General features: G+C 42.8%; 1 protein-coding gene and 1 pseudogene across 1 annotated transcript in view; both read left to right on the top strand.

Annotated features, from left to right (window-relative positions):
* The window catches only part of LOC134966728 (nicotinamide N-methyltransferase-like), a 150945-nt gene that overhangs the window by 38910 nt on the left and 84207 nt on the right, over positions 1 to 27828 (top strand). Inside the window, exon 2 of the mRNA XM_063943713.1 lies at positions 4542 to 4749. Within this exon, the coding sequence (XP_063799783.1) occupies positions 4542 to 4749 (208 nt within the window). The remainder of the gene's footprint in view (positions 1 to 4541; positions 4750 to 27828) is intronic.
* Positions 8243 to 8360, top strand: LOC134967068 (5S ribosomal RNA; annotated as a pseudogene).

Below are 27828 nucleotides of genomic sequence, written 5' to 3'. Positions count from 1 at the left end.
GCACACTTTTGCTGCAGGAGTGCCACTGCCAGTGTGACTAGTGACCAGTGACCTGACCACCAGTATATATAATATTAGTAGTATACTATCTCTTTATCAACCAGTCTATATTAGCAGCAGACACAGTACAGTGCGGTAGTTCACGGCTGTGGCTACCTCTGTGTCGGCACTCGGCAGCCCGTCCATAATTGTATATACCACCTAACCGTGGTTTTTTTTTCTTTCTTTATACATACATACTAGTTACGAGTATACTATCTCTTTATCAACCAGTCTATATATTAGCAGCAGACACAGTACAGTGCGGTAGTTCACGGCTGTGGCTACCTCTGTGTCGGCACTCGGCAGCCCGTCCATAATTGTATATACCACCTAACCGTGGTTTTTTTTTCTTTCTTTATACATACATACTAGTTACGAGTATACTATCTCTTTATCAACCAGTCTATATATTAGCAGCAGACACAGTACAGTGCGGTAGTTCACGGCTGTGGCTACCTCTGTGTCGGCACTCGGCAGCCCGTCCATAATTGTATATACCACCTAACCGTGGTTTTTTTTTCTTTCTTTATACATACATACTAGTTACGAGTATACTATCTCTTTATCAACCAGTCTATATATTAGCAGCAGACACAGTACAGTGCGGTAGTTCACGGCTGTGGCTACCTCTGTGTCGGCACTCGGCAGCCCGTCCATAATTGTATATACCACCTAACCGTGGTTTTTTTTTCTTTCTTTATACATACATACTAGTTACGAGTATACTATCTCTTTATCAACCAGTCTATATATTAGCAGCAGACACAGTACAGTGCGGTAGTTCACGGCTGTGGCTACCTCTGTGTCGGCACTCGGCAGCCCGTCCATAATTGTATATACCACCTAACCGTGGTTTTTTTTTCTTTCTTTATACATACATACTAGTTACGAGTATACTATCTCTTTATCAACCAGTCTATATATTAGCAGCAGACCCAGTACAGTGCGGTAGTTCACGGCTGTGGCTACCTCTGTGTCGGCACTCGGCAGCCCGTCCATAATTGTATATACCACCTAACCGTGGTTTTTTTTTCTTTCTTTATACATACATACTAGTTACGAGTATACTATCTCTTTATCAACCAGTCTATATATTAGCAGCAGACACAGTACAGTGCGGTAGTTCACGGCTGTGGCTACCTCTGTGTCGGCACTCGGCAGCCCGTCCATAATTGTATACTAGTATCCAATCCATCCATCTCCATTGTTTACCTGAGGTGCCTTTTAGTTGTGCCTATTAAAATATGGAGAACAAAAATGTTGAGGTTCCAAAATTAGGGAAAGATCAAGATCCACTTCCACCTCGTGCTGAAGCTGCTGCCACTAGTCATGGCCGAGACGATGAAATGCCAGCAACGTCGTCTGCCAAGGCCGATGCCCAATGGCATAGTACAGAGCATGTCAAAACCAAAACACCAAATATCAGTAAAAAAAGGACTCCAAAACCTAAAATAAAATTGTCGGAGGAGAAGCGTAAACTTGCCAATATGCCATTTACCACACGGAGTGGCAAGGAACGGCTGAGGCCCTGGCCTATGTTCATGGCTAGTGGTTCAGCTTCACATGAGGATGGAAGCACTCAGCCTCTCGCTAGAAAACTGAAAAGACTCAAGCTGGCAAAAGCACCGCAAAGAACTGTGCGTTCTTTGAAATCCCAAATCCACAAGGAGAGTCCAATTGTGTCGGTTGCGATGCCTGACCTTCCCAACACTGGACGTGAAGAGCATGCGCCTTCCACCATTTGCACGCCCCCTGCAAGTGCTGGAAGGAGCACCCGCAGTCCAGTTCCTGATAGTCAGATTGAAGATGTCAGTGTTGAAGTACACCAGGATGAGGAGGATATGGGTGTTGCTGGCGCTGGGGAGGAAATTGACCAGGAGGATTCTGATGGTGAGGTGGTTTGTTTAAGTCAGGCACCCGGGGAGACACCTGTTGTCCGTGGGAGGAATATGGCCGTTGACATGCCAGGTGAAAATACCAAAAAAATCAGCTCTTCGAGAAACCGAACCCGCTCATCACTAATATATACTGCGCACAAAAACTTAAAAGCACCACAGGTATGGATGGATAGTATGCTTGACGACACAGAGGTAGGTAGAGCAGTGGCCTACTGTACCGTACTGCTATATATTATATACTGTTGGTCAGCAAAATTATGCACTGTCCTACTACTATATATATATACTGCGCACAAAATCTTAAATGCACCACAGGTATGGATGGATATTATACTTGACGACACAGAGGTAGGTAGAGCAGTGCCCTACTGTACCGTACTGATATATATTATATACTGGTGGTCAGCAAAATTATGCACTGTACTCCTACTATATACTACAATGCAGCACAGATATGGAGCGTTTTTCAGGCAGAGAATGTATAATACTGGTGGTCACTGGTCAGCAAAACTCTGCACTGTCCTCCTACTATATAATACTGCTGGTCCCCAGTCCCCACAATAAAGCAGTGTGAGCACAGATATATGCAGCACACTGAGCACAGATATGGAGCGTTTTTCAGGCAGAGAATGTAGATATTTGCAGCACACTGAGCACAGATATTTGCAGCACACTGAGCACAGATATTTACAGCACACTGAGCACAGATATTTACAGCACACTGAGCACAGATATGGAGCATTTTTCAGGCAGAGAACGTAGATATTTACAGCACACTGAGCACAGATATTTGCAGCACACTGAGCACAGATATTTACAGCACACTGAGCACAGATATGGAGCATTTTTCAGGCAGAGAACGTAGATATTTGCAGCACACTGAGCACAGATATTTGCAGCACACTGAGCACAGATATTTGCAGCACACTGAGCACAGATATTTGCAGCACACTGAATACAAAAACTGAGAGAACGCCAGCCACGTCCTCTCACTATCATCTCCAATGCACGAGTGAAAATGGCGGCGATGCGCGGCTCCTTATATAGAATACGAATCTCGCGAGAATCCGTCAGCGTGATGATGACGTTCGGGCGTGCTCCGGTTAACCGAGCAAGGTGGGAGGATCCGAGTCTGCCTCGGAACCGTGTAAAATGGGTGAAGTTCCGGGGGGGTTCGGATTCCGAGGAACCAAACCCGCTCATCACTAATATGTATGTATGTATATATATATATATATATATATATATAATTGAAATCCAGAGGTCTTTGTAACATACATTTGCAAATGAATGACAAAGCCACCAGTCCCTGAAAAGGCTCCTCTGATATGCTGGTGGTCCCTACCTCTAGGTCTGGGCCTGGGGTGCACAACCCCACAAACCAGCAAAGGCCCAAGGGCAGCACAATGCGAGAAGGTAAAGTGTTAGTAAGTGTTAATAAAAGGAAAGCAAAATCTATATACAAAAATTACTATACTAGTGAAGGTATAATTAAAAGACCAGGAGGATTAATAAATGTGTTAAGGGGGTGCTAAATAAGATCTCGTAGTGTGCTACCCAAAAGCAGCCCAGCCCCACCAATCCAGGGGGAACCGCACCCCAGACTCGCCCCAGGTACTAATAATAATAACAACCCTTCTGGGTTACCCAAGGAGCCGCAGCAGATACAGTAAAAAGCGACAGGACCATTTTTGTAGTTTAATAAATTCTACCCACTGGAGGTGCAATCAAAATTTTGATCTGGTTGTTTATTTGGGCGTTCTCGTCCACGCAACGCAAGCCACGCATCAGTGGTGATGTCATTATGTCAACACCCTTTTCATCCCCTTAGGGGAGGTTTATTAAAATTCTAATGATGTAGTTTTCCTATTTCATTTAATCCTTCTCCAATCACATATAGGATGTATATAAAAAATATAAAACAAAAATACAATAGTGTAGTATGTCAAACAAGAATTTACAATACACCCAGGTGATCTGGGATTTTTCCCATGTATTTTTAGGAATAAGTCTGTGATAGACCTCCACCGTCTTCCTAATAGGATAATGGACGTGAGCAAGGAGCCCTGCGCCTCCAAGCGACCGCAGTGGCTGCAGCCCCCTAGTTACGCCAGTGAATTAACCACTATATTATTTAAAAAAACACTTATTAAAAATATATTGAACATGCATTGATCACATGGAAAAATACAATTAAAACATCAATTATTAATTACATTACAGTAAAAATTTATATTAAAAGGGTTCTTTTAGAATAATTCCTTTGATAAATATTAACCATTCCAAGCCAGCTGAAAGTGCAATTAGTACTGATTACAATTAATGGTCAATGATTTAAAGGCTGAAGTATCTTAATACTTGATCTAAATAATGGTCCACATTGACTTCTGCTGGTAGTGTACAGTATGTCTCTTATATGGGGTATGTAGCTCCTCAGCTCATACAAAAACTTACATTCCTGATACACTGAAGTAGTAACAGGAGTGTAGCGAGTCACTGTAGTTACCTACCCATCACATCACGTTACTGAATGATGCATGGAATAGATGCTACATAGCTTACTGTATTGCACTTTACAATCACTGTAATCTTTCCCTGCAGGTCGCATTAAAGGAGACCTTTTGATTGACCTCAGTAATGGATCCTTCATTCATCATCTCTATACAGCCAGTCAATTTTTCAAGCAGATCCTTGTGCTGAAGTGCTCTGAGCAATGTATGATGGAGCTGCACAAATATATTAACACACATACAGGAGCGTTTGAATGGGATCACATAGAACAATATGCTAAAGGCAAAGAAGGAAACAGGTAATGTATCTGCCCAAACCTCTCTCTACCTAAGAGTAAACCCAGTGTCAGTACACACTACACTTTATGCTTGGACTGAAAAAATACCCCCTGTTGTTCGGGTACATGCCAGGGTCTACTGGAACATGTAGTTCACCAGACTTAGCTAACATTAATAAATCCCTAGAGTATTTATTTAAAAAAATATTTGCCTAAACCACTCGGTTTCAACTTTAATCCAAATCCACATGGAATCTTCTCTACTCTCCTGAAAAGAAACAAACCCTTAGTGAATTACTTGAATTTGCTACATGTGGAGTCTAGACATGAATTAATGAATTGGGGCCTTGCAGCAAATATCTAATCTGTAGGGCTTTACTCTGATTGGCTGCTGCATGGGAAAGTCACACTTGTCTGTTCACCTATCGACCTCTTGTGGTCATTGAATGAACATAGTTTTAAGGCAATTAAGGTGTTGGTTTCTACACTTGCAGGGGATGCAGTATCTGCATTAGTAGGATCCATCCCCGTCTATAGCACTGATGCTTGATACTCATTTCAGTCTGCTGTACTTAAAAAAAAAATGTCACCTACTTTTGTAAAAAGTAATCAGTAATGAAATCTAGTGTAACCCTGGCTTTCCGTGGATATTCTGATGTGAGTCAGATTTTCAGCTAGGGTTATCAAACATTATAAATATTTCTAATTATATAAAGGGACAATACATGGAGCTAACATGAGATCTGTTTATTGAGAGATCTCAACACAGGACACACGGACACCGTCTGAGGTTAGAGGACAGGAAATTTCATACCCAATGTAGGAGGGGGGTTTCCACCATAACGGCAGGAATTCTTTGCCAGAAAAGGTAGTAATGGAGGACTCAGTCAATAAATGTAAAAACAGGTTAGATAAATTTCTAACTGATAAAGATATCCAAGGATATAACATCTAAAATGAATATATTTTAGAAAAACCATGCATTCTAGTTGTCAACTAAACTAAAAATGGTTTTCACTTGAGTCACTTGAGTAAATCTATGGTTATATGGAGAATAGTTGGGATCAACAAAAAAGGTTGAACTCGATGGAAAACATTCTTTTTTTCAACCTCATTAACTACTGTATGTTACTATGGGGTCTATTCATGAAGCAGAGAAGAAAATGGAGAAGTGAGCATGTGGAGAAGTTGCCCATGGCAACCAATCAGCATTGAGGTAACATTTATAATTTGCATACTATACAATTGTACGGAGCAGGTGGGCATCTTCTCCACAGGCTCACTTCTCCACTCTTTTTGCTGCTTCATAAATAGATCCCCTTTGTTACTAAATCTACCTGTTGGTGCCTCCAACCAATCCTCTATAACAGGTTGCTAGTAATCCACCAAGGGATGACTTGGGTAACCCTACATCCTAGAACTAAAGGATCAGTGAATTATTTCATTTACAACTCTCCCCTAAGTAATTAAACACAAGTATCTCTGTTTGGTCTGTAGCAAGTCAACACACATTATTTCACAGCATCATTTCCATAAGATGATATAGTGGTCAATATTATTCTGTCAGAACATGGATTGTTGGTAGCAAATAACATTAAAATAAATCAATGAGTACAAATTTAGGTAAAGACGTAAACATAGGCAGAGAGAAGAACATAGCTGGGAACAGGAAAAGCACAAAGAAAACTCTAAAAGCTGCGTATGTGTGCAAATGCTAGGAGCTTAGGAAATAAAGTCCCAGAACTAACTGCAATAATGACAAGGAATGATCTACATATTGTGGCAATTACAGAGTCATGGTGAAATGAAAATCATGACTGGGAAATAGCTATACCGGGATATACTTTATTTAGGAAGGACAGAATGGGAAAAATCGGAGGAGGGGTAGCAATGTATGTAAAAAAAAGCTTAAATACTACCTTAACACAAAGTATTGAGGGAAAAACTGAGGCCCTTTGGGTGACCATAGAAACAGGGGAGAAGTCAATTATTCATATTGGCGTGATATACAGGCCACCAGGACAGGAAGGAGAACTGGACAAGAACCTACTGCAAGACATAGCTAAAATGGCATTAAAAGGAGAGGTAATAATCATGGGAGACTTTAATCTTCCTGATGTAAACTGGGAGGCATCTGTTGCTAGTTCCACTAAAAGTAGCAACATTTTAAATTCCCTTCAGGGAGCATCCCTCCACCGATTGGTGAGGGAGCCCACTCGGAAAGACACAATATTAGACTTAATACTTACAAATGGAGACAGAATATCTGACGTAAAAGTGGGTAAAAACCTGGGATCTAGTGATCATCAAGCAGTATGGTTCAGCATAAAGACAGAGACTGACTCATCTCATACAAAAACAAAGGTGTTGGATTTTAGGAAGGCCGATTTTGTAGGGATGGGAAAATGTATAAGAAATTCCTTGGCAGAGTGGAGGAACTTGGAAGCAGTGCAGGAGAGGTGGGAAACATTATAAAGTGCAATATTAAAGGCAACAGACCTTTGTATCAAAAGTGTTAGGAAAAACACAAGGAAAAGGAAGCCAGTGTGTTTTGCGAAAGAAGTAGCAAATATTGTGAAAGCAAAAAAGATGGCTTTTAGGAAATGCTGTATAAGCAGACACAATATAATGAAGGCAAAGAGATATATCTTGTTAGACAGAAGGAGACTAAGAAGGTAATCAGATGTGCAAAGACACAAGCTGAGGAGAAAATGGCCCAGTCAGTGGGTAAAGGAGGCAAAACTTTTTTTAGGTACATAAGCGAAAGGTGAAAAACAAAAGGCAAGAATAATAAAACTAAAGACAGAGACTTAGAGTATTGTTGAGGGTGACAATGTAATAGCAGATCATCTTAATAATTATTTTTTGCTCAGTATTCACTACTGAAAGAGAGGGGAAGGGGCCACAGTTAAGTTTCAGGGATATTCAGGAAAATGAAACAAGTATATTTACAGAGGAGAAGGTCCTAATAGAACTCCCAAAGCTGAAAGTGGACAAATCTATGGTGCCAGATGGGATACATCCAAGGATACTAAAAGAACTTAAAGAGGTGCTGGTAGCACAATTGACAGAATTATTCAACCAGTCATTAGCTACAGGAGTAATTCAAGAGGACTGGAAAAGTGTGAATGTAGTCCAACTGCACAAAAGTGGAAGCAAGGAAGAGGCAAACAACTACAGACTAGTGAGTCTTACATCAGTAGTAGGGAAATTGATGGAAACACTCTTAAAAGAAAGAGATGTAGATTATCTCAAATCCAGCAATTTACAGGATCCCAAACAGCATGGATTCACTGAGGCCTCACTTCATTGGATTTTTTTGAAGCCAAGACCAAGTGGGCCATTTCAGTACCAGGTCTGGGAGACCATCAGAGAATACCAGGCATCACTGGTTTTTTGATTTGGGAGCATTTAATTATCCTACAAGAAATTTTGGATTTCTACAAGAAACCTTTGGGATTTCTCTCAGAGTCCACAATACAAGGTTCCTGGTGTCATCAGGTGTGATATATCTACCTGCGGTCAAACCATACTGAGTATGCCCAACCTCGTCTGATCTTGGAAGCCAAGCACCGTGGGCCAGGTCAGTACCTGGTTGGGAGACCACAAGGGAATACCGGGTACTGCAGGTATTTTTATCCGAGCCAAGGACACAGGACCCAGAACCACACATTATTTCATATCCATTTTTCTGTAATTTATTTCCAGTCAGGGATTAGGGTGGAGCCCGGTACACATCATACTCTAGATTTTTCTTCTTCCTGGTATATCCCTATTATAGGTTATACTGTTACAATCTCAGGAAGAAGACATTATACATACATATATAATATATATAATTTTCAACATTGGAGACACATACATATTTTCATTCACAGAGCCATTAAGCCAAACTTAGATTACATCATGTGATGTTTACTTGGATTGATAATGTTATCTTTAATTGTTAGTATTTCTTCTTTCTTTCTTTTTGCCTCATAGCCATTATTTTAAAAGGGTTGCAAATAAAAGTTATATTTTAAACAGAACACATTACATAATTTTCAATAAAAGTGTGCCCCAGAAGAGACACATAGTCATTCTTTTTTCTCCTTGGCTCCGGTACTATACGGGAACCATTTTTTACAAATATGTCATGACACTCACCTGCACTTCCCAACGGCCCTGCCTTTTGCTAGGAAATTGGGAAGCTGGGTGGCCACAGGGAATCCTGGTACTGTTGCTCTATGACAGCCGGGACTCATGTGATATGTGCAGCGCTGCAGCTGCATGAAGTTACTCATTAAGGCGGCCTTTACTCACTGACTCTGCTGATTGGTGATATCTCTTAAAAAGCAATTAGTCCTACAATGTCCTAACAATTATAGTTTACGCAATGGTATAAGCTGCTGATCCATGTCCCAGGTTAGTGCCTGTTTGGTGGATACCCTGCCTGTCAGAAGCCTAGGGGTATATCCAATTGATGTCGGATCCTTTCCGACGGAAAGGATCTGACATCTCAGTATTTAATGAGCAGCCAAATCCTATCGAATTTGGCCATTCCCGACAATGCCAATATGACTTTTTTTAAAGTCGGATTGACATTGTTGGAAACAGGGCTAAAACCTGTTGGATTTGTCTGCGATTCCAACAAAACACGTGGATCCGCAGTTATCCCGCCGATCCACGTGTTTTCCGACAAATAGGAATTGCCAACTTGTTGGAAAAATGGCAGGGGGATTGAATACTGTAGGTTGGAATAGTTTCCGACCTTAAAAAGTCAGAAACTGCCATCTTTCCGACAAGACAGTTGAATACCCTCCTAGCCTCTACTGCTGGAGATTTAATACCTGGCAGCATCCAAAGTACCGCTGCGTGTGTCGTACACTAAGGGAACAACATTGTAGGCAGAAGACCCTCAAAGTAGCTCTAGGGCTCGTATGGAGTTTCTTCAATTCATTTGTCTCAACACTTTAACAATATGTAAGATATATATTATGGAGTTTCATTTTTTCTCTATTGCCATAAGTGGTGGACTTTGGGGGATTTCAATGGTAATTAAGTATGTATATAATCTTAAGCATCATAGGACTTGAACATCGGTCATCATGATATTATTATTAGTAATACTGGGGTATCTCGAACATAAATTTTGCCTATATATGAAGCTCAACTTTTCACCCCTTATACCCCGTTTCTGCTCCACAATGCCATACTTTGGTTTGGTATAACAATTTAGGTACCCTTACTGGTCACCTTTATTCAGTATATTTAGGGGGTGATTCAGTGACTGCTGTGTGTTTTTGGGGTGACTGCTGTGCATTTCCGCACAGCGGGCAATCAGTGATAGACTGCTCATGCGTATGCATCGCAATGTGCAGGTTCGTCGGCAAACAGGCATCGCCAGACAGGAGCGAAAATTTCATTCACACAGCCAATCTCATGCTGATTGACAGGAAGAGGCTGTTTGTGGGTGGCGACTGAGCGTTTTCTGGGAGTGACAGGGAAAATGCAGGCATTCCCAGCCTGTTCTCATCGCACTGTAGGCGTAAGTCCTGGGCTGCGCACAGACTGCACACAGTGGAAAAAACATTTGATGGTGAGTGAGGTGCGAATGGATTTGTAGCTGTCCACTGGCTGAGGGACATTTGTAGCATGGCGTATACATGCGATCGCACAGCGAATATACACTCCCCTTGGGTGGCGACTATCTGAACGCAGAACAACAAATTTAGCAGCCCAGAGATCAGGTCTGAATAGTATAGATTACTCTATAGCTTAAGATATATGACTGCCATCCATGGAATACATTCCAGGTAAACAGTCATTAATGAAATACTGTATCTCTCTTCATAACGAGTTTCGGGGACAGATGAGTTGTAGAATCCCTTAGTGTTTAGTATTAGAGTTAGCTTTATAAATATCCATGCATATACTGTATTTGACTTGGTGAAATTTTGAACAACCTCCGGGTCTATGCTTTTGCATTGCTTGTCTAGAACAGAATGTATCAGTGGCTGATGGTTATTTGTTAACTTTTCCTTCCTTCTGTACTTCTGTTAAAAAGCTGCAAAGTGAATTAGGAGGGTTTCCCCTAGTTACGACACTGTTCCTCCTCTGTTGTTAGATTAATAAATCTGCCATCTCCATGGGAGCAATTTAGTAGTCATATGGTAGATTCAGGCTGCAGCCCAATTTCCCTTCAGTGATTAATGATATTCCTAGAAAGACTACATAGATATATTATACTCTTTATCCAGATACACCATGGTTAGCGTTGAGCTTGCTGATAGACCCCGAATGTTTATAAGTGAACCTCCGTGGGTTATCACCATACAGGCAGTTTACTGTAAGTGAAGGTAATGATCTGGGTAGAAGGGGTTATCCCTGGTAGATTTTGAATAACAGTATTGTATTTGTACAGTCATAATAATGCCTCCCCCCAAGCCTCAAAAGTTATGTTTCACAGGAGTAGGCTTGGGACAAACCCCTGAGAGCAGTTAATACATTACACCAAATTATCAAGCAGATATTGTGTAACTGCAAATACAGTAGCATACTGTAAGTATAGAACACAGAGTAAACACAAAGGGGTGTGGATGATTAGATCTACACTAAAAAGGTCTTCAGTCAATAGGTCTACCACTAATGGTAGACATGCATTAGGTCATAGAATAGGTAGACTGCAGGAAGTGTCAAAAGGTCAACATGGGAATGGTCAACACAAAAATGGTAGGCAATTATTTTTTTTATTTTTTAGGGTGATTATTTGTCACTTTTCTGCCACAAACAAGCCCCATTAGTATACTGCTTCACTCGCCATGCTTCAGGCAAGGTGCCTCGCTCCACTACCGCTATGCTGGGCACAGGTTACTATTCCCAATCGTAGCCTACGTAGATGGAGAAGTATTAAAAAGTTGAAAAAATAAATAAATTAAAAAAACTTGTGTCTACCATAAGTGTGTCGACGTTTTGACCCTGTTGACCAAATGCATTAGTGGTAGACCTATTGACTGTAGACCTTTTTTAGTGTATATCTATAGTCTGGATACCAACAAAAACATAGTTTGATTTCTCAGGAACCCTTCTTACTTCTGCAATACTTTAAATAAAACTACAGGTTTGACAGAAATAAACAATTAAAACACCTTACTAACACTGCAATGACATTGGCACCTTCTGAAGCAATTTTCTTCTAACAATAGATTCACCCTGCATGTAACCTTCCAAATCTACAGTAAATCTCTGTTACTACTACATTTCTCCAGGATAACTTTGTCCACCTTCTGTGGGCTAATTGACTATAGGGGTCATTCCGAGTTGATTACTCGCTGCCGTTTTTCGCAGCACAGCGAACAGGTTACTACTGCGCATGCATATGCACCGCAATGCACACGCGCGTCGTATGGGTACAAAGCGGATCGTTGCTGGGTTGTTAGGAGGACACGTGTCACAGTTACACCGCTCTGTAATGATATATAATATATATTCTATTCTATAGCTTCTATACTGCTTGTCAGGAGGACACATGTGTCACAGTTACACCGCTCTGTAATGATATATAATATATATACTATTCTATAGCTTCTATACTGCTTGTCAGGAGGACACATGTGTCACAGTTACACCGCTCTGTAATGATATATAATATATATACTATTCTATAGCTTCTATACTGCTTGTCAGGACACATGTGTCACAGTTACACCGCTCTGCACTGATATATATATATATACTATTCTATAGCTTCTATACTGCTTGTCAGGAGGACACATGTGTCACAGTTACACCACTCTGTACTGATATATAATATATATACTATTCTATAGCTTCTATACTGCTTGTCAGGACACATGTGTCACAGTTACACCGCTCTGCACTGATATATATATATATATATACTATTCTATAGCTTCTATACTGCTTGTCAGGAGGACACGTGTCACAGTTACACCGCTCTGTACTGATATATATATATATATATACACAGTAAATGTAATATATATACTATTCTATAGCTTCTATACTGCTTGTCAGGAGGACACATGTGTCACAGTTACACCGCTCTGTACTGATATATAATATATATACTATTCTATAGCTTCTATACTGCTTGTCAGGACACATGTGTCACAGTTACACCGCTCTGTAATGATATATAATATATATACTATTCTATAGCTTCTATACTGCTTGTCAGGAGGACACATGTCACAGTTACACTGCTCTGTAATGATATATAATATATATACTATTCTATAGCTTCTATACTGCTTGTCAGGACACATGTGTCACAGTTACACCGCTCTGTAATGATATATAATATATATACTATTCTATAGCTTCTATACTGCTTGTCAGGACACATGTGTCACAGTTACACCGCTCTGTAATGATATATAATATATATACTATTCTATAGCTTCTATACTGCTTGTCAGGAGGACACATGTCACAGTTACACCGCTCTGTAATGATATATAATATATATACTATTCTATAGCTTCTATACTGCTTGTCAGGACACGTGTCACAATTACACCGCTCTGTACTGATATATAATATATATACTATTCTATAGCTTCTATACTGCTTGTCAGGACACATGTGTCACAGTTACACCGCTCTGTACTGATATATAATATATATACTATTCTATAGCTTCTATACTGCTTGTCAGGAGGACACATGTGTCACAGTTATTCCACTCTGTACTGATATATAATATATATACTATTCTATAGCTTCTATACTGCTTGTCAGGACACATGTGTCACAGTTACACCGCTCTGCACTGATATATATATATATATATACTATTCTATAGCTTCTATACTGCTTGTCAGGAGGACACATGTGTCACAGTTACACCGCTCTGTACTGATAGATAGATATATATATATATATATATATATATATATACACAGTAAATGTAATATATATACTATTCTATAGCTTCTATACTGCTTGTCAGGAGGACACATGTGTCACAGTTACACCGCTCTGTACTGATATATAATATATATACTATTCTATAGCTTCTATACTGCTTGTCACACTGCTTATACATGTGTCACAGTTATACCGCTCTGTACTGATATATAATATATATACTATTCTATAGCTTCTATACTGCTTGTCAGGAGAACACATGTGTCCCAGTTACACCGCTCTGTACTGATATATAATATATATACTATTCTATAGCTTCTATACTGCTTGTCAGGAGGACACATGTGTCACAGTTACACCGCTCTGTACTGATATATAATATATATACTATTCTATAGCTTCTATACTGCTTGTCACACTGCTTATACATGTGTCACAGTTACACCGCTCTGTACTGATATATAATATATATACTATTCTATAGCTTCTATACTGCTTGTCAGGACACATGTGTCACAGTTACACCGCTCTGTACTGATATATACAATAATGTATATACTTTTCTATAGCTTCTTGTATTACAGTGCAGCATTTTGCTTACCAACAGAATACATATATATTACAGTACAGTAGGCCATTGCTATTGATGTATTACTGGCATATAATTCCACACATTAAAAAATGGAGAACAAAAATGTGGAGGGTAAAATAGGGAAAGATCAGGATCCACTTCCACCTCGTGCTGAAGCTGCTGCCACTAGTCATGGCCGAGACGATGAAATGCCATCAACGTCGTCTGCCAAGGCCGATGCCCAATGTCATAGTAGAGAGCATGTAAAATCCAAAAAAATAAAAGTTCAGTAAAATTACCCAAAAATCAAAATTAAAAGTGTCTGAGGAGAAGCGTAAACTTGCCAATATGCCATTTACGACACGGAGTGGCAAGGAACGGCTGAGGCCCTGGCCTATGTTCATGGCTAGTGGTTCAGCTTCACATGAGGATGGAAGCACTCATCCTCCCACTAGAAAAATGAAAAGACTTAAGCTGGCAAAAGCACATCAAAGAACTGTGCGTTCTTCTAAATCACAAATCCCCAAGGAGAGTCCAATTGTGTCGGTTGCGATGCCTGACCTTCCCAGCACTGGACGGGAAGAGGTGGCACCTTCCACCATTTGCATGCCCCCTGCATGTGCTGGAAGGAGCACCCGCAGTCCACCGAGGCTGCCAAGGCCTGAGTTATCCGCTTTGCAGCAGGATGACTGCTGTGATATTTCATCTTCTTCGCAAAGGACTGTTGGACAGTCAATTGCTTACTGGAAGTAGTACAAGTGGTCTTCCGACTTCCCCTCTGGGATGACGATCGACTCCCAGCAGCAACAACAGCAGCGCCAGCAGCAATAGGCTTTACACTCAAGGATGCATTGGAGGAATCCCAGGCAGGAGAGGACTCGTCAGACTTGCCAGTGACATGGCCTGCAGGACTATTGGCTTTCCTGTCTAAGGAGGAAATTGACACTGAGGGAGTTGGTAGTGTGGTTTGCAGGAGCTTGGATACAAGAGGAAGGGATTTAGTTGGCAGTGGACTGCTTCCGCTGTCACCCAAAGTTTTTGAACTTGTCAATGACTTCTGATGAATGCGCTCCAGGTGACGTATAAGGGAGGATGTTCCTAGGTGGTTAACGTCCTTACCCCTACTTATTACAGCTTGACAAAGGCAACACACGGCTTGACACCAGTTTCCCGCATTTCTGTTTAAATAATTCCACACCGAAGAGGTGATTTTTTTGTAATTTGACCAGGCATGTCAATGGCCATATTCGTCCCAGGGACAACAGGTGTCTCCCCGGGTGCCTGACTTAAACAAACCACCTCACCATCAGAATCCTCCTTGTCAATTTCCTCCCCAGCGCCAGCAACACCCTTATCCTCATCCTGGTGTACCTAGGTGGTTAACGTCCTCACCCCTACTTATTACAGCTTGACAAAGGCAACACACGGCAACGGACTCAGCTGACGACACTTTGCTCCAGGGTTTAAATAGGGACATTCCAGCCATTCAAACCACGCTTCTGATGAAGGACCAAAGGTCCGAAACGCGTAGAGCGTGGCTCGTGTTTGCTTCTGACTCGTGGGCTCATCCTTCCTGGGGACTTCTATATTCTGACTGGGAGCCGTGCATCCGGAGCTGGGACCCAAGTCCACCATACACACCTGGTGTTGGAAGTTTTCCCTTTACCATCTGGACTGGTGATATACCCCCTGAGTTGTGACATGCTGTTTTAATTCTGTTTTGTTGTAAGTGGAACCTTGAAAATAGATAGTGTTTTCATTTTAAAGAACTTCTACACTATATTTGTGTTTCTGCAAGTATCTCCCAATTGTCCCCTGCAATAGGGACTAGAGAGATACTTTTTTTCAGGTGTTGTGACCATCCTGAACGTATCTGTCAGGTTCGGTCTGGTTTGTGTCCCCGGAGGGGGCGCTAGTGGGTCAGTGGAGGTAGGTGGAATTAAGTGAGGAGGCAGTACTGGGTTTCTGCGCATGTGCAATGATATTTATTCAGCAGATAAGTATTAACAGAAATGCAGCAGAAATAATAATAATAATAGCAGATGGAAAAGTCAAACACTTGGAATGATAACAACAGTCTATGGCAATGGGTGATAGGTGAGTTGAGAAATCATATCCGGAAATATAACAACAGAATGAATGTCAATGAAAAGATACTGGTTTAGAAACCAGAGCCGGGTTTTTAAAACAGAGAACTAAGGCAGTGATGGAAATGGCAAACCTTTGCATAAGCAGGAGACCAACTCACAGTGCAGATGATGAGGCACTGGCAGCAGCAAGCTGTGTCACAGGTGGAGGAAATGAACACACCTGGAGTTTAGTCTTCAACTGCAGGCTGAAGCACACAAGGTGGTGATGAGTGTGAAGCCCAATGCAGGTTGCTGGTATTGCTGAGCCTTGAAGTTCCACGGGAGCAATGCAGAAGGATAACCAGGAACACAGGGGATCTGGAGACTGGAACACAGGGAACCACTGGAGGCTGGAACACGGAATGTAGCAGGAGAGCTGGAGTGGTTGCTGGAACTTGTAGTTCCACAGAGATGCAGAAGGATAACCAGGAACACAGGGGATCTGGAGACTGGAACACAGGGAACCACTGGAGGCTGGAACACGGAATGTAGCAGGAGAGCTGGAGTGGTTGCTGGAACTTGTAGTTCCACAGAGATGCAGAAGGATAACCAGGAACACAGGGGAACTGGAGACTGGAACACAGGGAACCACTGGATGCAGTAGGGGAACTGGAGTGGTTGCTGGAACTTGTAGTTCCACGGAACACCGGAACTGCTGGAACCTGGAACGGCTGGGACCTGTTGTTCCACAGGTCTAACACACAAGGAAACTTTGTACACAGAGGATAGCAAACAGGAGCCGTCTGTTCACGGGATGTGACGTGTTGTCCAAGGCGATGTGAGAGAGCCACAAACTGGAAGTTATACCTCCTGCCCAGCAGTGATTGGACACAAACTGCAGGCAGAGATACTAGCTGGATTAGGTGTCCAGATCAGCTGTGAGTTGGCTGAAGCATTCCAGGCTGCAGAGGACTGAAAACCAGAACTGGAACAGAACTGAACTGGTTAGGTGGAGCACGTGAGCTGTGGGCTGCAGGAGACTGAAACAGAACTGATCTGCTGGGACCTGTAGTTCCACAGCAGTGATGCGATGGAAAATGCAGATTCCTGACAGTACCCCCCCTTTTATGGGTGGGCACCGAACACCCACGCTGGAACTTGGAGGAACCTTGAAAAAGAACTTAGGAAAACACAAAAGCAGAGGTCCTCAAAAGTCTTCCCAACCTTGATCTTCAGAAGACAGATTTTCCTCGTCAGAACAAGTAGACCATTCATGATCATTTGAGACAGGTTTTACTTCCTGGAAGAAGGCATAACTTGGAAGGATAGAACCCCCCATAATGTAACTTGAGTCGTCATCAACAAACTCACTTTCAGAGTCAGAGTCCAGGTCTAGTGTGGTCATGGGAACCTTTTGTTTAGGAATAACAGTATCTGAGACAATCTGTGGACCAGTAGATTTGAAGTTATATGAGACACCAGGACTAGGGGTAATGGCAGCATAGCCAATACTTACATCAACAGATGGTAGACTTTGAACTGGTTTTTGAGCTCTCCAATTCTTGTAATTCTTGAAATCTCTGATACATTGATTCAACAGAACCTGATCGTGTTTGGAAAGAGTTGAGCCGAAAAACTGAGAACTGGAAGACTGGTCAGAAGACTGAGCAGATGTTGAATCCGGGGAGTCGATACTTTCAGAAGGGTTGCTGTAGGACGGAGACACGGAAGTATATGCAACTTTTAAATCTGAAGTCTGAGAACCTTGTCTTGACTTTGCAGCTTGGAAATCTTTAATAGCTTGGTCTAATGTATCCTGATCTTGCATAGACAGAGATGTTGGAGAGGATTTAGCAGTAGACAAACTGTTGACAAATTGGCCAGAATGCCCAGATGACTGTGAATGCATAAACTTTGGAGCAAACTCCTGTTTTACGGCTTCGCAGAAAGCGGGAAGATCACTCAGTAGCGGATCTTTACATTCAATGAGAGGATTCGCCCAGTCCAATGCTTTACCTTTGAAGAACAGGAGGAAGTATCTGATTGCATTGGCTGGAGAAATAGTCACTGAAGGTTCAGACTCAGTAAAAGCGAGGTATTGGCTCGCCACTGCACGAAACTGAGCATAGTCACCATCAAAGTAGACTGGGATTTTTGTATCTGGTGGACACTTGGAAGGCTGAATGTCAGTTGAAGTCTTGGAAGACAATGTAGGACACTTGAGAGTTGAGGACTGAAATAAGCATTCAGAAGCAGGAGTAGAATCAACTTGAAATGCTCGAGGGTGGAGAGAGGACGTCATCTCCTGGATTGACTGACGGGAATTCTCTGCTGAGGTTGACAGAATGCTAGAAGCTTCACCTTGGGGTGAGATGCGTAGAACCTCCATCTGAGTTGAGGCAACTGCAATATCTGCAAGAACTGTAGACTCTGGAGATAGCGACAAGAGTTGTTTACTTGAAACACTGGAGAGAACCACACCGGGTTCAGAGGAACTGGAATCGGCAGGAACTGACGACAACTTTGGACAAACGGATGGAACAGGAATTTGTCCAGGACTACTTGAGTTGACTTGAACTGTAAGAGGCTGATCTGGACAGACGGATGGGACCGGATTGGGTCCAGATAAGCTTGAACCGGCTGGAACCGGATTTGATATGAAGAGACTGGAATCGGCTGGAACCGAAGGAGTCCTCGGAGTGACGGATAGGACCGGATTTGATCCAAGGTTGCTGGAATCGGCTGGAACCGAAGGAGGTAGCTTAGCATTGGAAACAGAGCTACTCGGGCTGGCTGGAACCAGAGGAGGCTGATCCGGACAGACGGATGGGACCGGATTGGGTCCGGAAGAGCTTGAAGCGGTAGGAACCGGTGGAGTCCTCGGACTGACGGATAGGACCGGATTTGATCCGAGGATTCTGGAATCGGCTGGAACCGAAGGAGGTAGCCCATCATTGGAGCCACTCAGGCTGGCTGGAACCAGTGGAGACTTTGGACCGACGGCTGGAACCGGGCTAGGTCCATTGACACTTGATTCTGTATAGACAGAATCCGGATGTTCTAATGATCCCTCTTGGAGTGGTACTGAGCTGGTAGCACTCTCTGAAGTTGGCAAACAAAAGTTCATGTCTGTATCTGTGACTTTAAGAATTCCTCCTGGGATCTTGGCCCTGGATTCCTCACTTGAGGCTGAAACTCTAAAGACCCCTCCTGGGGTTAATAGATCAGACACACTTCTTTGAGCTGCATGCCCGGATGCCACTTCTGGAACCTGAACATCAGATACCCCTTCTGGGGTCACAACATCAGATGCCCCACCTGGGGCTGTAGAGACAGACGCCCCTTCTCGGGCTGAAGGCACGGATGCCCCTTCTCGGGCTGTAGACACGGATGCCCCTTCTCGGGCTGTAGACACGGATGCCCCTTCTCGGGCTGTAGACACGGATGCCCCTTCTCGGGCTGTAGACACGGATGCCCCTTCTCGGGCTGTAGACACGGATGCCCCTTCTCGGGCTGTAGGCACAGAAACTACTTTAGTTATGGGTAACATAGATAGTCTCTGTTGATTTCTGAACTTGGGATTGGGTCTATTTGTCACAGGACCCCAATCGTATACTTTTTGGACACTCCTGTCCCGGGTAAAGGAACTTGAAACTGCAGAGGATACGTTGGAAGGTTTGCAGGTGAAAACACTTTGATGTTGGGACCTGTCACCAACTTTTGAGTTGCGGAAGGAACAGTCCTTAATAAGATGACTAGAACTTCCACAGTAAAAGCAGAGGTGAAGCTGCTTGCGATGTCGGCGTTCAGCTTCCGTGAGTTTGGAGCGCGGGTAGCTCTGGAATCTTCCCTCTCTCTGCATAGAAGAGACTTTAGTTTGAAAAAATTTTGACACGGAGGTCGCACTAGTCTCAATACTTTGAGCAGTACTCTTCACTGCGTTTAAAGCACCGCCCAAGATTTCTGGCATTATTGGAATGATTTTTGTTAGGAGACTTTGAAGTTGTTCCAATAGATGATAAAGTGTGCTTATTGGTTCAGAGTTCACAGCAGACAACAAAGGAGTCTTGAAGCTTTCAAAGGAGGAAGTCGCTCTCTCAGGAGAATTCGCTGCGAAGGGACTGCCATAGGACTGACTTGAGCAACAGCCATCCACAGGAACGGATTGTGCAGGGAAAGTTGAAATGACTGGAACAGGAGTGACTTGAACAGGAACTGGAGAAACAACAGAACTTTGAAGGGATTGGTGCAAGGTATCCAAACGGATAGACATTCCCTGTAGGAACTGGAACATCTGCTGCTGCGCCACCTCTTGACCATCCAAACGGGAGACCAGATTTTGTAAGGCCCCTGACCCCACATTCTGACCACCATCCGAGTCCATGGGCCTTGGACAAACTGTCAGGTTCGGTCTGGTTTGTGTCCCCGGAGGGGGCGCTAGTGGGTCAGTGGAGGTAGGTGGAATTAAGTGAGGAGGCAGTACTGGGTTTCTGCGCATGTGCAATGATATTTATTCAGCAGATAAGTATTAACAGAAATGCAGCAGAAATAATAATAATAATAATAGCAGATGGAAAAGTCAAACACTTGGAATGATAACAACAGTCTATGGCAATGGGTGATAGGTGAGTTGAGAAATCATATCCGGAAATATAACAACAGAATGAATGTCAATGAAAAGATACTGGTTTAGAAACCAGAGCCGGGTTTTTAAAACAGAGAACTAAGGCAGTGATGGAAATGGCAAACCTTTGCATAAGCAGGAGACCAACTCACAGTGCAGATGATGAGGCACTGGCAGCAGCAAGCTGTGTCACAGGTGGAGGAAATGAACACACCTGGAGTTTAGTCTTCAACTGCAGGCTGAAGCACACAAGGTGGTGATGAGTGTGAAGCCCAATGCAGGTTGCTGGTATTGCTGAGCCTTGAAGTTCCACGGGAGCAATGCAGAAGGATAACCAGGAACACAGGGGATCTGGAGACTGGAACACAGGGAACCACTGGAGGCTGGAACACGGAATGTAGCAGGAGAGCTGGAGTGGTTGCTGGAACTTGTAGTTCCACAGAGATGCAGAAGGATAACCAGGAACACAGGGGATCTGGAGACTGGAACACAGGGAACCACTGGAGGCTGGAACACGGAATGTAGCAGGAGAGCTGGAGTGGTTGCTGGAACTTGTAGTTCCACAGAGATGCAGAAGGATAACCAGGAACACAGGGGAACTGGAGACTGGAACACAGGGAACCACTGGATGCAGTAGGGGAACTGGAGTGGTTGCTGGAACTTGTAGTTCCACGGAACACCGGAACTGCTGGAACCTGGAACGGCTGGGACCTGTTGTTCCACAGGTCTAACACACAAGGAAACTTTGTACACAGAGGATAGCAAACAGGAGCCGTCTGTTCACGGGATGTGACGTGTTGTCCAAGGCGATGTGAGAGAGCCACAAACTGGAAGTTATACCTCCTGCCCAGCAGTGATTGGACACAAACTGCAGGCAGAGATACTAGCTGGATTAGGTGTCCAGATCAGCTGTGAGTTGGCTGAAGCATTCCAGGCTGCAGAGGACTGAAAACCAGAACTGGAACAGAACTGAACTGGTTAGGTGGAGCACGTGAGCTGTGGGCTGCAGGAGACTGAAACAGAACTGATCTGCTGGGACCTGTAGTTCCACAGCAGTGATGCGATGGAAAATGCAGATTCCTGACAGTATCATAGGAGGACGGATTGTTATTCCTATGGATTGATTTTGATGCTTAACATCGTTAAGCCAGCCTCTGATTTATCAATAAAAAGGGTGAATCATTTTGCTTATTTAAAACCTTTCCACTCATAAAGGGTTTTTTTTCTCTGGTTTCCATGGTGGTTGGAGAGCGCTTTTATCTGTTACACAATTCTTTTCTGTATGTACTAACATTAATGTGTTGTTGGATGCACATTTATGTGTCAACTGTTTAGCTGCACCCCTACTTAGTGCGCACAATTTGTCAAAGTATTTTTCTACAATTGTTGCCTTCATCCTTTCTTTGATTCTGTGCTGCAGCCATGTTTAACTTTTGGGATAGTAGGAATATACTGATTCAATCTACTTTTTCTGATATAAATAAGAGTGTGAAAATTTCCGATGAGGATCTTAATTCAGTTTTTAAGAAACTTGAACAGGTTATGATGAAAGAAAATAGGATGTGGTGGGAGGTGGTGACTCTTGAACATTACCAAACCTCTCACCTCATACCTAAAAGTCTCAAAATTTATAAATTACCCTCTTTTAATGCATCTGAATTAGAGTTTCAGAGAGAATGGGATACTATCCTCAATTCATGTCCACACTCTCTGATAGATTTGATCATTAGAGAGAGGAAGAAAAACATGATCAAATTGAATGAGGAAATTGACACACTACAAACATTAGTACGTCCCTATAAGGAATCAGAAGAATTTAAGGGCTTAGAGAAATCACTTCTACAGAGGATGAATAAGAACACTAAGGAATTAAGGGATAGAAAATTGAAAAAGTTTTAAAGAGACTCCATTGAGACTACAGACATGAGGATAGATGTGCCCCCTGGAGCTTCAGAACTAAAAGCACCTATGGAAAATGTGTCCGTTAAGAAAAAGGGGAAAACTAGGTTTGTTCAACAAACCGTAGGAACCAACTTGGAGGGTCCCTATCAGGGTCCTTTAGGTCAGAATGAAGGGATTACCTCATGGAGAAAGGGTAAAACTTTTAATTCATACAATAGAGGTACTATCCATAATCCCCCCAGGAATAGAAATGTATCTACTCCCCAAAATAGATTCTGGGATAAACAGAATCTGACTGGCTATGACAGGAATAGAGGGAGGGGGGCTACAAATAATTTCAGACCCAGATTTCCTGACTCTGAAAAAAGATTATCATTTTTCTCTAAGAGACCCAACAGAGTTCGCAATCTTCTGGATGGTGAACATGAAACCTCTTTTTTAGAGTGGGGTCCAAGAACCCCGAGGGACAATTGGTAGGTGTTTCCATTAATAAAGGAATTAATGAGCTGCGCCAAAAGGCTACTAAAAGAGGTAAAAGGGCTGGCCAAAAGCGGAAGTTTAAAAGAAATCCCAAAACAAATGTATCAGAGACCATCAACACCTTTGATACGGATGTGAGTCTTACTGAAGGCAAGATTTTTAATCTCTCTGATCGTATTTTAGATAAAGAAGAAACAAGGGTTTTACAGAAGGGTCTAAAATTTGCACCTTCCAATAAACCCAATCCTTTGACACATTTATAGATGTACAAAAATGTGTAAGGAAACTTACCATTAAGCGTTTCTTTCAAAATAAAGAAGAGAAATATTTGGAACCCCCTGTGGACACTAATAGGAGCGAAAGCTCATCTTTTAGACCTCCCTCTACTTTTTATCCTATACATGCAAGAGGGAGTTGTTTAGATACTTTAAATAAAGTAGTTTGTGATGAGATAGAGAAGGTTATTCTGAAGGACAGCAGGAGAAAAAATAGGAGACTCAATCTCACCAAAAAGGAATTTATGGCGGTTAAGAACCGTAAGAGTGATAAGGAGTTGATTGTTAAGCCCGCAGATAAGGGTGGAGGGGTGGTCCTTATGAATAGGGAGGCATATATGCAGGAAATTTACAGACAACTCAACGATGGTAAAACCTACCTAAAGTTGAAATCTGATCCTACATCAAGGATTGCCAAAGCATTGTCGGATTTATGTACAAAGGCTTTAGATATGAAGGCAATCACAGATAAAGAATTTGAATTTTTAAATATCTCAAGTCCATCCATTTCTACTCTATATGTCCTCCCAAAAGTTCATAAGGACCCCCTCCACCCCCAGGTAGACCAATTGTCTCCGGGTGTAACAGTCTGATGAGTAATTTGTCAGCAATGGTTGATTATCACCTTCAACCACTAGTTCAGTCCACTAGAGCCTTTTTAAAAGACACTGGTGACACACTCAGGAGACTAAATCTATATAAATGGGAAGAAAATGATGTTTTGTGCACAGCGGATGTGTGCACATTGTACACAATAACAGATCTTCAGCAGGGTCTCACTGCAGTATCCTACTTTCTGAATTCCAGTTCCATTAGTGAAACACTGAAAGAGTTTATTCTTGACAGCATCAAGTTCATTCTATTGAACAATTACTTTTATTTTGATGGTGCGTTTTACTTGCAGCGCGTCGGCACTGCCATGGGCACCAGGTTCGCCCCCAGTTAGGCGAACCTATTCATGGCCTACTGGGAAGACCTATACATCTGGCCTGGCGGCGAGCTGGGGGCGGGCCTGGTGTCGTGGCAGCGTTATATAGATGATGTGCTTTTTGTGTGGAGGGGGGATAATGTTTCCCTCAAGACTTTTTGCGATGAGCTTAATACCAATGACATGTCAATTAAACTCACGTTTACTACCAGTGATGTGGAGGTTTCCTTTCTGGATCTTAGTATCTATATGGCCAATGGGAAGGTTAATAACAAAACCTATAGGAAAATTACTGATTCAAATGCCTTTATAGACAGAACAAGTGAGCATCATGCAAACTGGCTGGATGGGATTCCGTTCAGCCAGTTTGCAAGAATCAAAAGGAACTGCACAGACATGCAGATCTGTGATCAGCAACTTGACGAGATCTCAGACCGGTTTGTTAAGAAAGGTTACTCCTCTAGTTTATTGGAGAAAACAAGATCAAAAGTATCCAAAATAGAGAGAGACACTTTATTGAAAATCAAGGATAAATCGGAGCCAAGCAATGACAAATTCAAGTGGGCCTTCATCAGTCAATTCAATCAGTCTCATAAAGGAATAGAGCGTGTATTCAGATCTAATTGGAATATTCTCAAACAGGATTCAGTTCTTGGACCAATGCTACCTGAGAAGCCTGTCTTTGTATATAGAAAGGCGCCATCTCTAAAGGACCATTTGGTCAGGAGCAGTTTAGAAAGTGAATCCAGACAAAGTATAAGAACAAAGGGCTTTCACCGATGCGGTGATTGCCTGATGTGCAAAACTGTCAAGTCATCTTCACGTAAAATAACTGAATTTGAGGTCAATGGCCAGTCGTACCCAACTAAGGTATTCATCACATGCCACTCCAGAAATGTTGTTTACATTCTGGGGTGTGCAAGTGGTCTGTTCTATGTGGGGAGAACTGGTAGATGTGTTAGGGTGAGATGGGCTGAACACATCTACAACATACGTAAAGGCCTGGAAACGCATACAGTCTCCTCACATTTTAAAAAAAGTCCACAATACCAAGGAGTGTTTTTTAAAATCATTCTGTGGAATTCAAATGATTCTCCCTGTTTGGAGAACCAGGGACATAGAAAAAAGACTGGCACAAGTAGAAATGAGGTGGATTTACCGTTTGGGGACCCTAGTTCCTAGGGGCCTAAACGGTGAATTTGAACTTAAATGTTTTTTACCTTAAATCTGATCTTTTTCTTTGTTTCTTTCTTCCTTATATAATTATTTATAGTAGTGACTAGTGTTTTTTATCTTTTTTGTCTTTTATGTATTTATTTGGTGACTGAGCCTTCGGGCTTATGGACATTTCATTTATCCTATGGACTCTGGTCATTACCCTACTGAAAGGACCGCACAATGAAATCCGGTGGAACGCACAAGAGAATGATTTTCCGTCATGTGGAACGCACCTGGACCGCAGAAGACTTCCGCTTCTGGTTGCGAGTCCGAAAATGGAAGTGCGTTACCGGGACAATGCCGATTAGCGGCAACGGACTTCAGCTGAGGACACTTTGCTCCAGGGTTTAAATAGGGACATTCGAGCCATTCAAACCACGCTTCTGACGAAGGACCTGTCACAACTGACGGTTTTAGCTGACAGGAGGAAGCCTCAGTTGTAGGGGCTGAGAGGAACTTAAACCGGGGAGGTTTAATCAGACCCCTGGACATGTAAGTGTTAAAAGGAAACCCGAAGGTGTGACCATGACAACCAGTTAAAAGTAAATTAAAAGTTTATTGACAAAACTCCGTGTAACAACAGACAGCAAATAATAAAAATGGCAATGATAAATAATATGATTCCTGGAGCACTCTGACCATGAAATGGTTTCACAGGACACTGGTAGGTTAAGAACAGTTGTTAAAGTCCTTAGATGGAATAACCTTACCAGGCCTGGCTGTAGTAGTGAAGATATCCAAGGAACATGACAGTAGATGGAACAGATGAAGCTGGTAACTTGAATCAGCTGTTGTAATTGCTGGATAGAACCAGCCAGGTGGTAAGACACGGAGTGGATGCGGAATGGAATCAGCCAGATGATAAAGTCACTGAATGAATGCTGGGTGGAACCAGCCAGGTGATGAAACACGGAGTGAATATAATAAGATGCTAGGGAGCGTGGAAACAGAGAAGTTGAAGGATGATTACCGGTGGTAGTGGATACTGCTGGAAGCAGATGAAATAGCTGGAAGCTGGAAACTGGATCAGCCACGGAGGACTGCAGAGTCAGGCTGCACCGCAGGATGGTAGGTAGGTGCGGGTCTCTTTAGTGGATGCTGGAGACAGGAGCTGGAACCTGGAAACACAACCACAGGAGAGAGACTGGAACAAGGTATGACAAACAAAGCACTGACCATTTCCTGGCCCAGGCACAGGATACTTATACCTGCAGCAATGCAGGCATTGGCTGGGCAATTATGCAGATTTCCAGAGGCAGTGGATTGGAGGAACTGAGACATGTGATTAGATCCAACATGGCTGCGCCCATGTTAGAACTTGGAGGGAAAACTGGCTTGGGAAACCATGTGGAAACATAACTGTAATGGCGGCGTCGGCCACAGAGGACAGGAGACGCCAGACTGACAAATGTATGCTGAGACTCGTGGATGACAACGGAGGCCGCGGCAGGCATGGAACACCACACTGACACCCTGAACCTATAACACAGGAGCGGCGGCGGAGGCCGCGGAGAACGGGAGACGCCATGCAGGATTCAAACATGGCGCCGCTGTGACAGCATCTCAGCGTGACAGGAGGAATGTGCAGTATGTGGACACAGATGAGATCCGGCCTTGGAACGCTGAGCGAGCCTCAGGAGACATCTGAAAGGCAGGTAATGGCGTCCAGATACCCGGATCGTGACAGCACCCCCCCTTTAGGAGTTGCAACAGGACGCTTCTTAGGCTTTAGAGGAAACTTCGAGTGGAAATTCCGGACCAAGGCAGGAGCATGGACATCAGACGCATTGGTCCAAGAGCGTTCTTCAGGACCATAGCCCTTCCAGTCAATAAGATACTGCAACTGACCGTAACGGAAACGTGAGTCCAGAATCTTGGCCACCTCATACTCGACTCCCCGTTGAGTCTGAACTTTAGGAGCTGGAGGAAGTGCAGAATGAAACCGATTCAGGATCAGCGGTTTCAACAAGGAAACATGGAATGTCCTGGGTATTTTTAAGAAGGGAAGTAACTGGAGTCTGTAAGCAACAGGATTGATGACTTGTTCAATTTTAAAAGGACCGATGTAACGAGGAGCAAATTTCATGCTGGGAACTCTCAACCTCAAATTCTTCGTGGACAACCATACTCGATCACCCACCTTGAGAGCAGGAATCGCTCTA

The sequence above is a fragment of the Pseudophryne corroboree genome, chromosome 10 (genome assembly GCF_028390025.1).
Source record: "Pseudophryne corroboree isolate aPseCor3 chromosome 10, aPseCor3.hap2, whole genome shotgun sequence".
NCBI classification, from domain to species: Eukaryota; Metazoa; Chordata; class Amphibia; order Anura; family Myobatrachidae; genus Pseudophryne; species Pseudophryne corroboree.
This window is presented reverse-complemented; position numbering and strand designations above follow the sequence as displayed.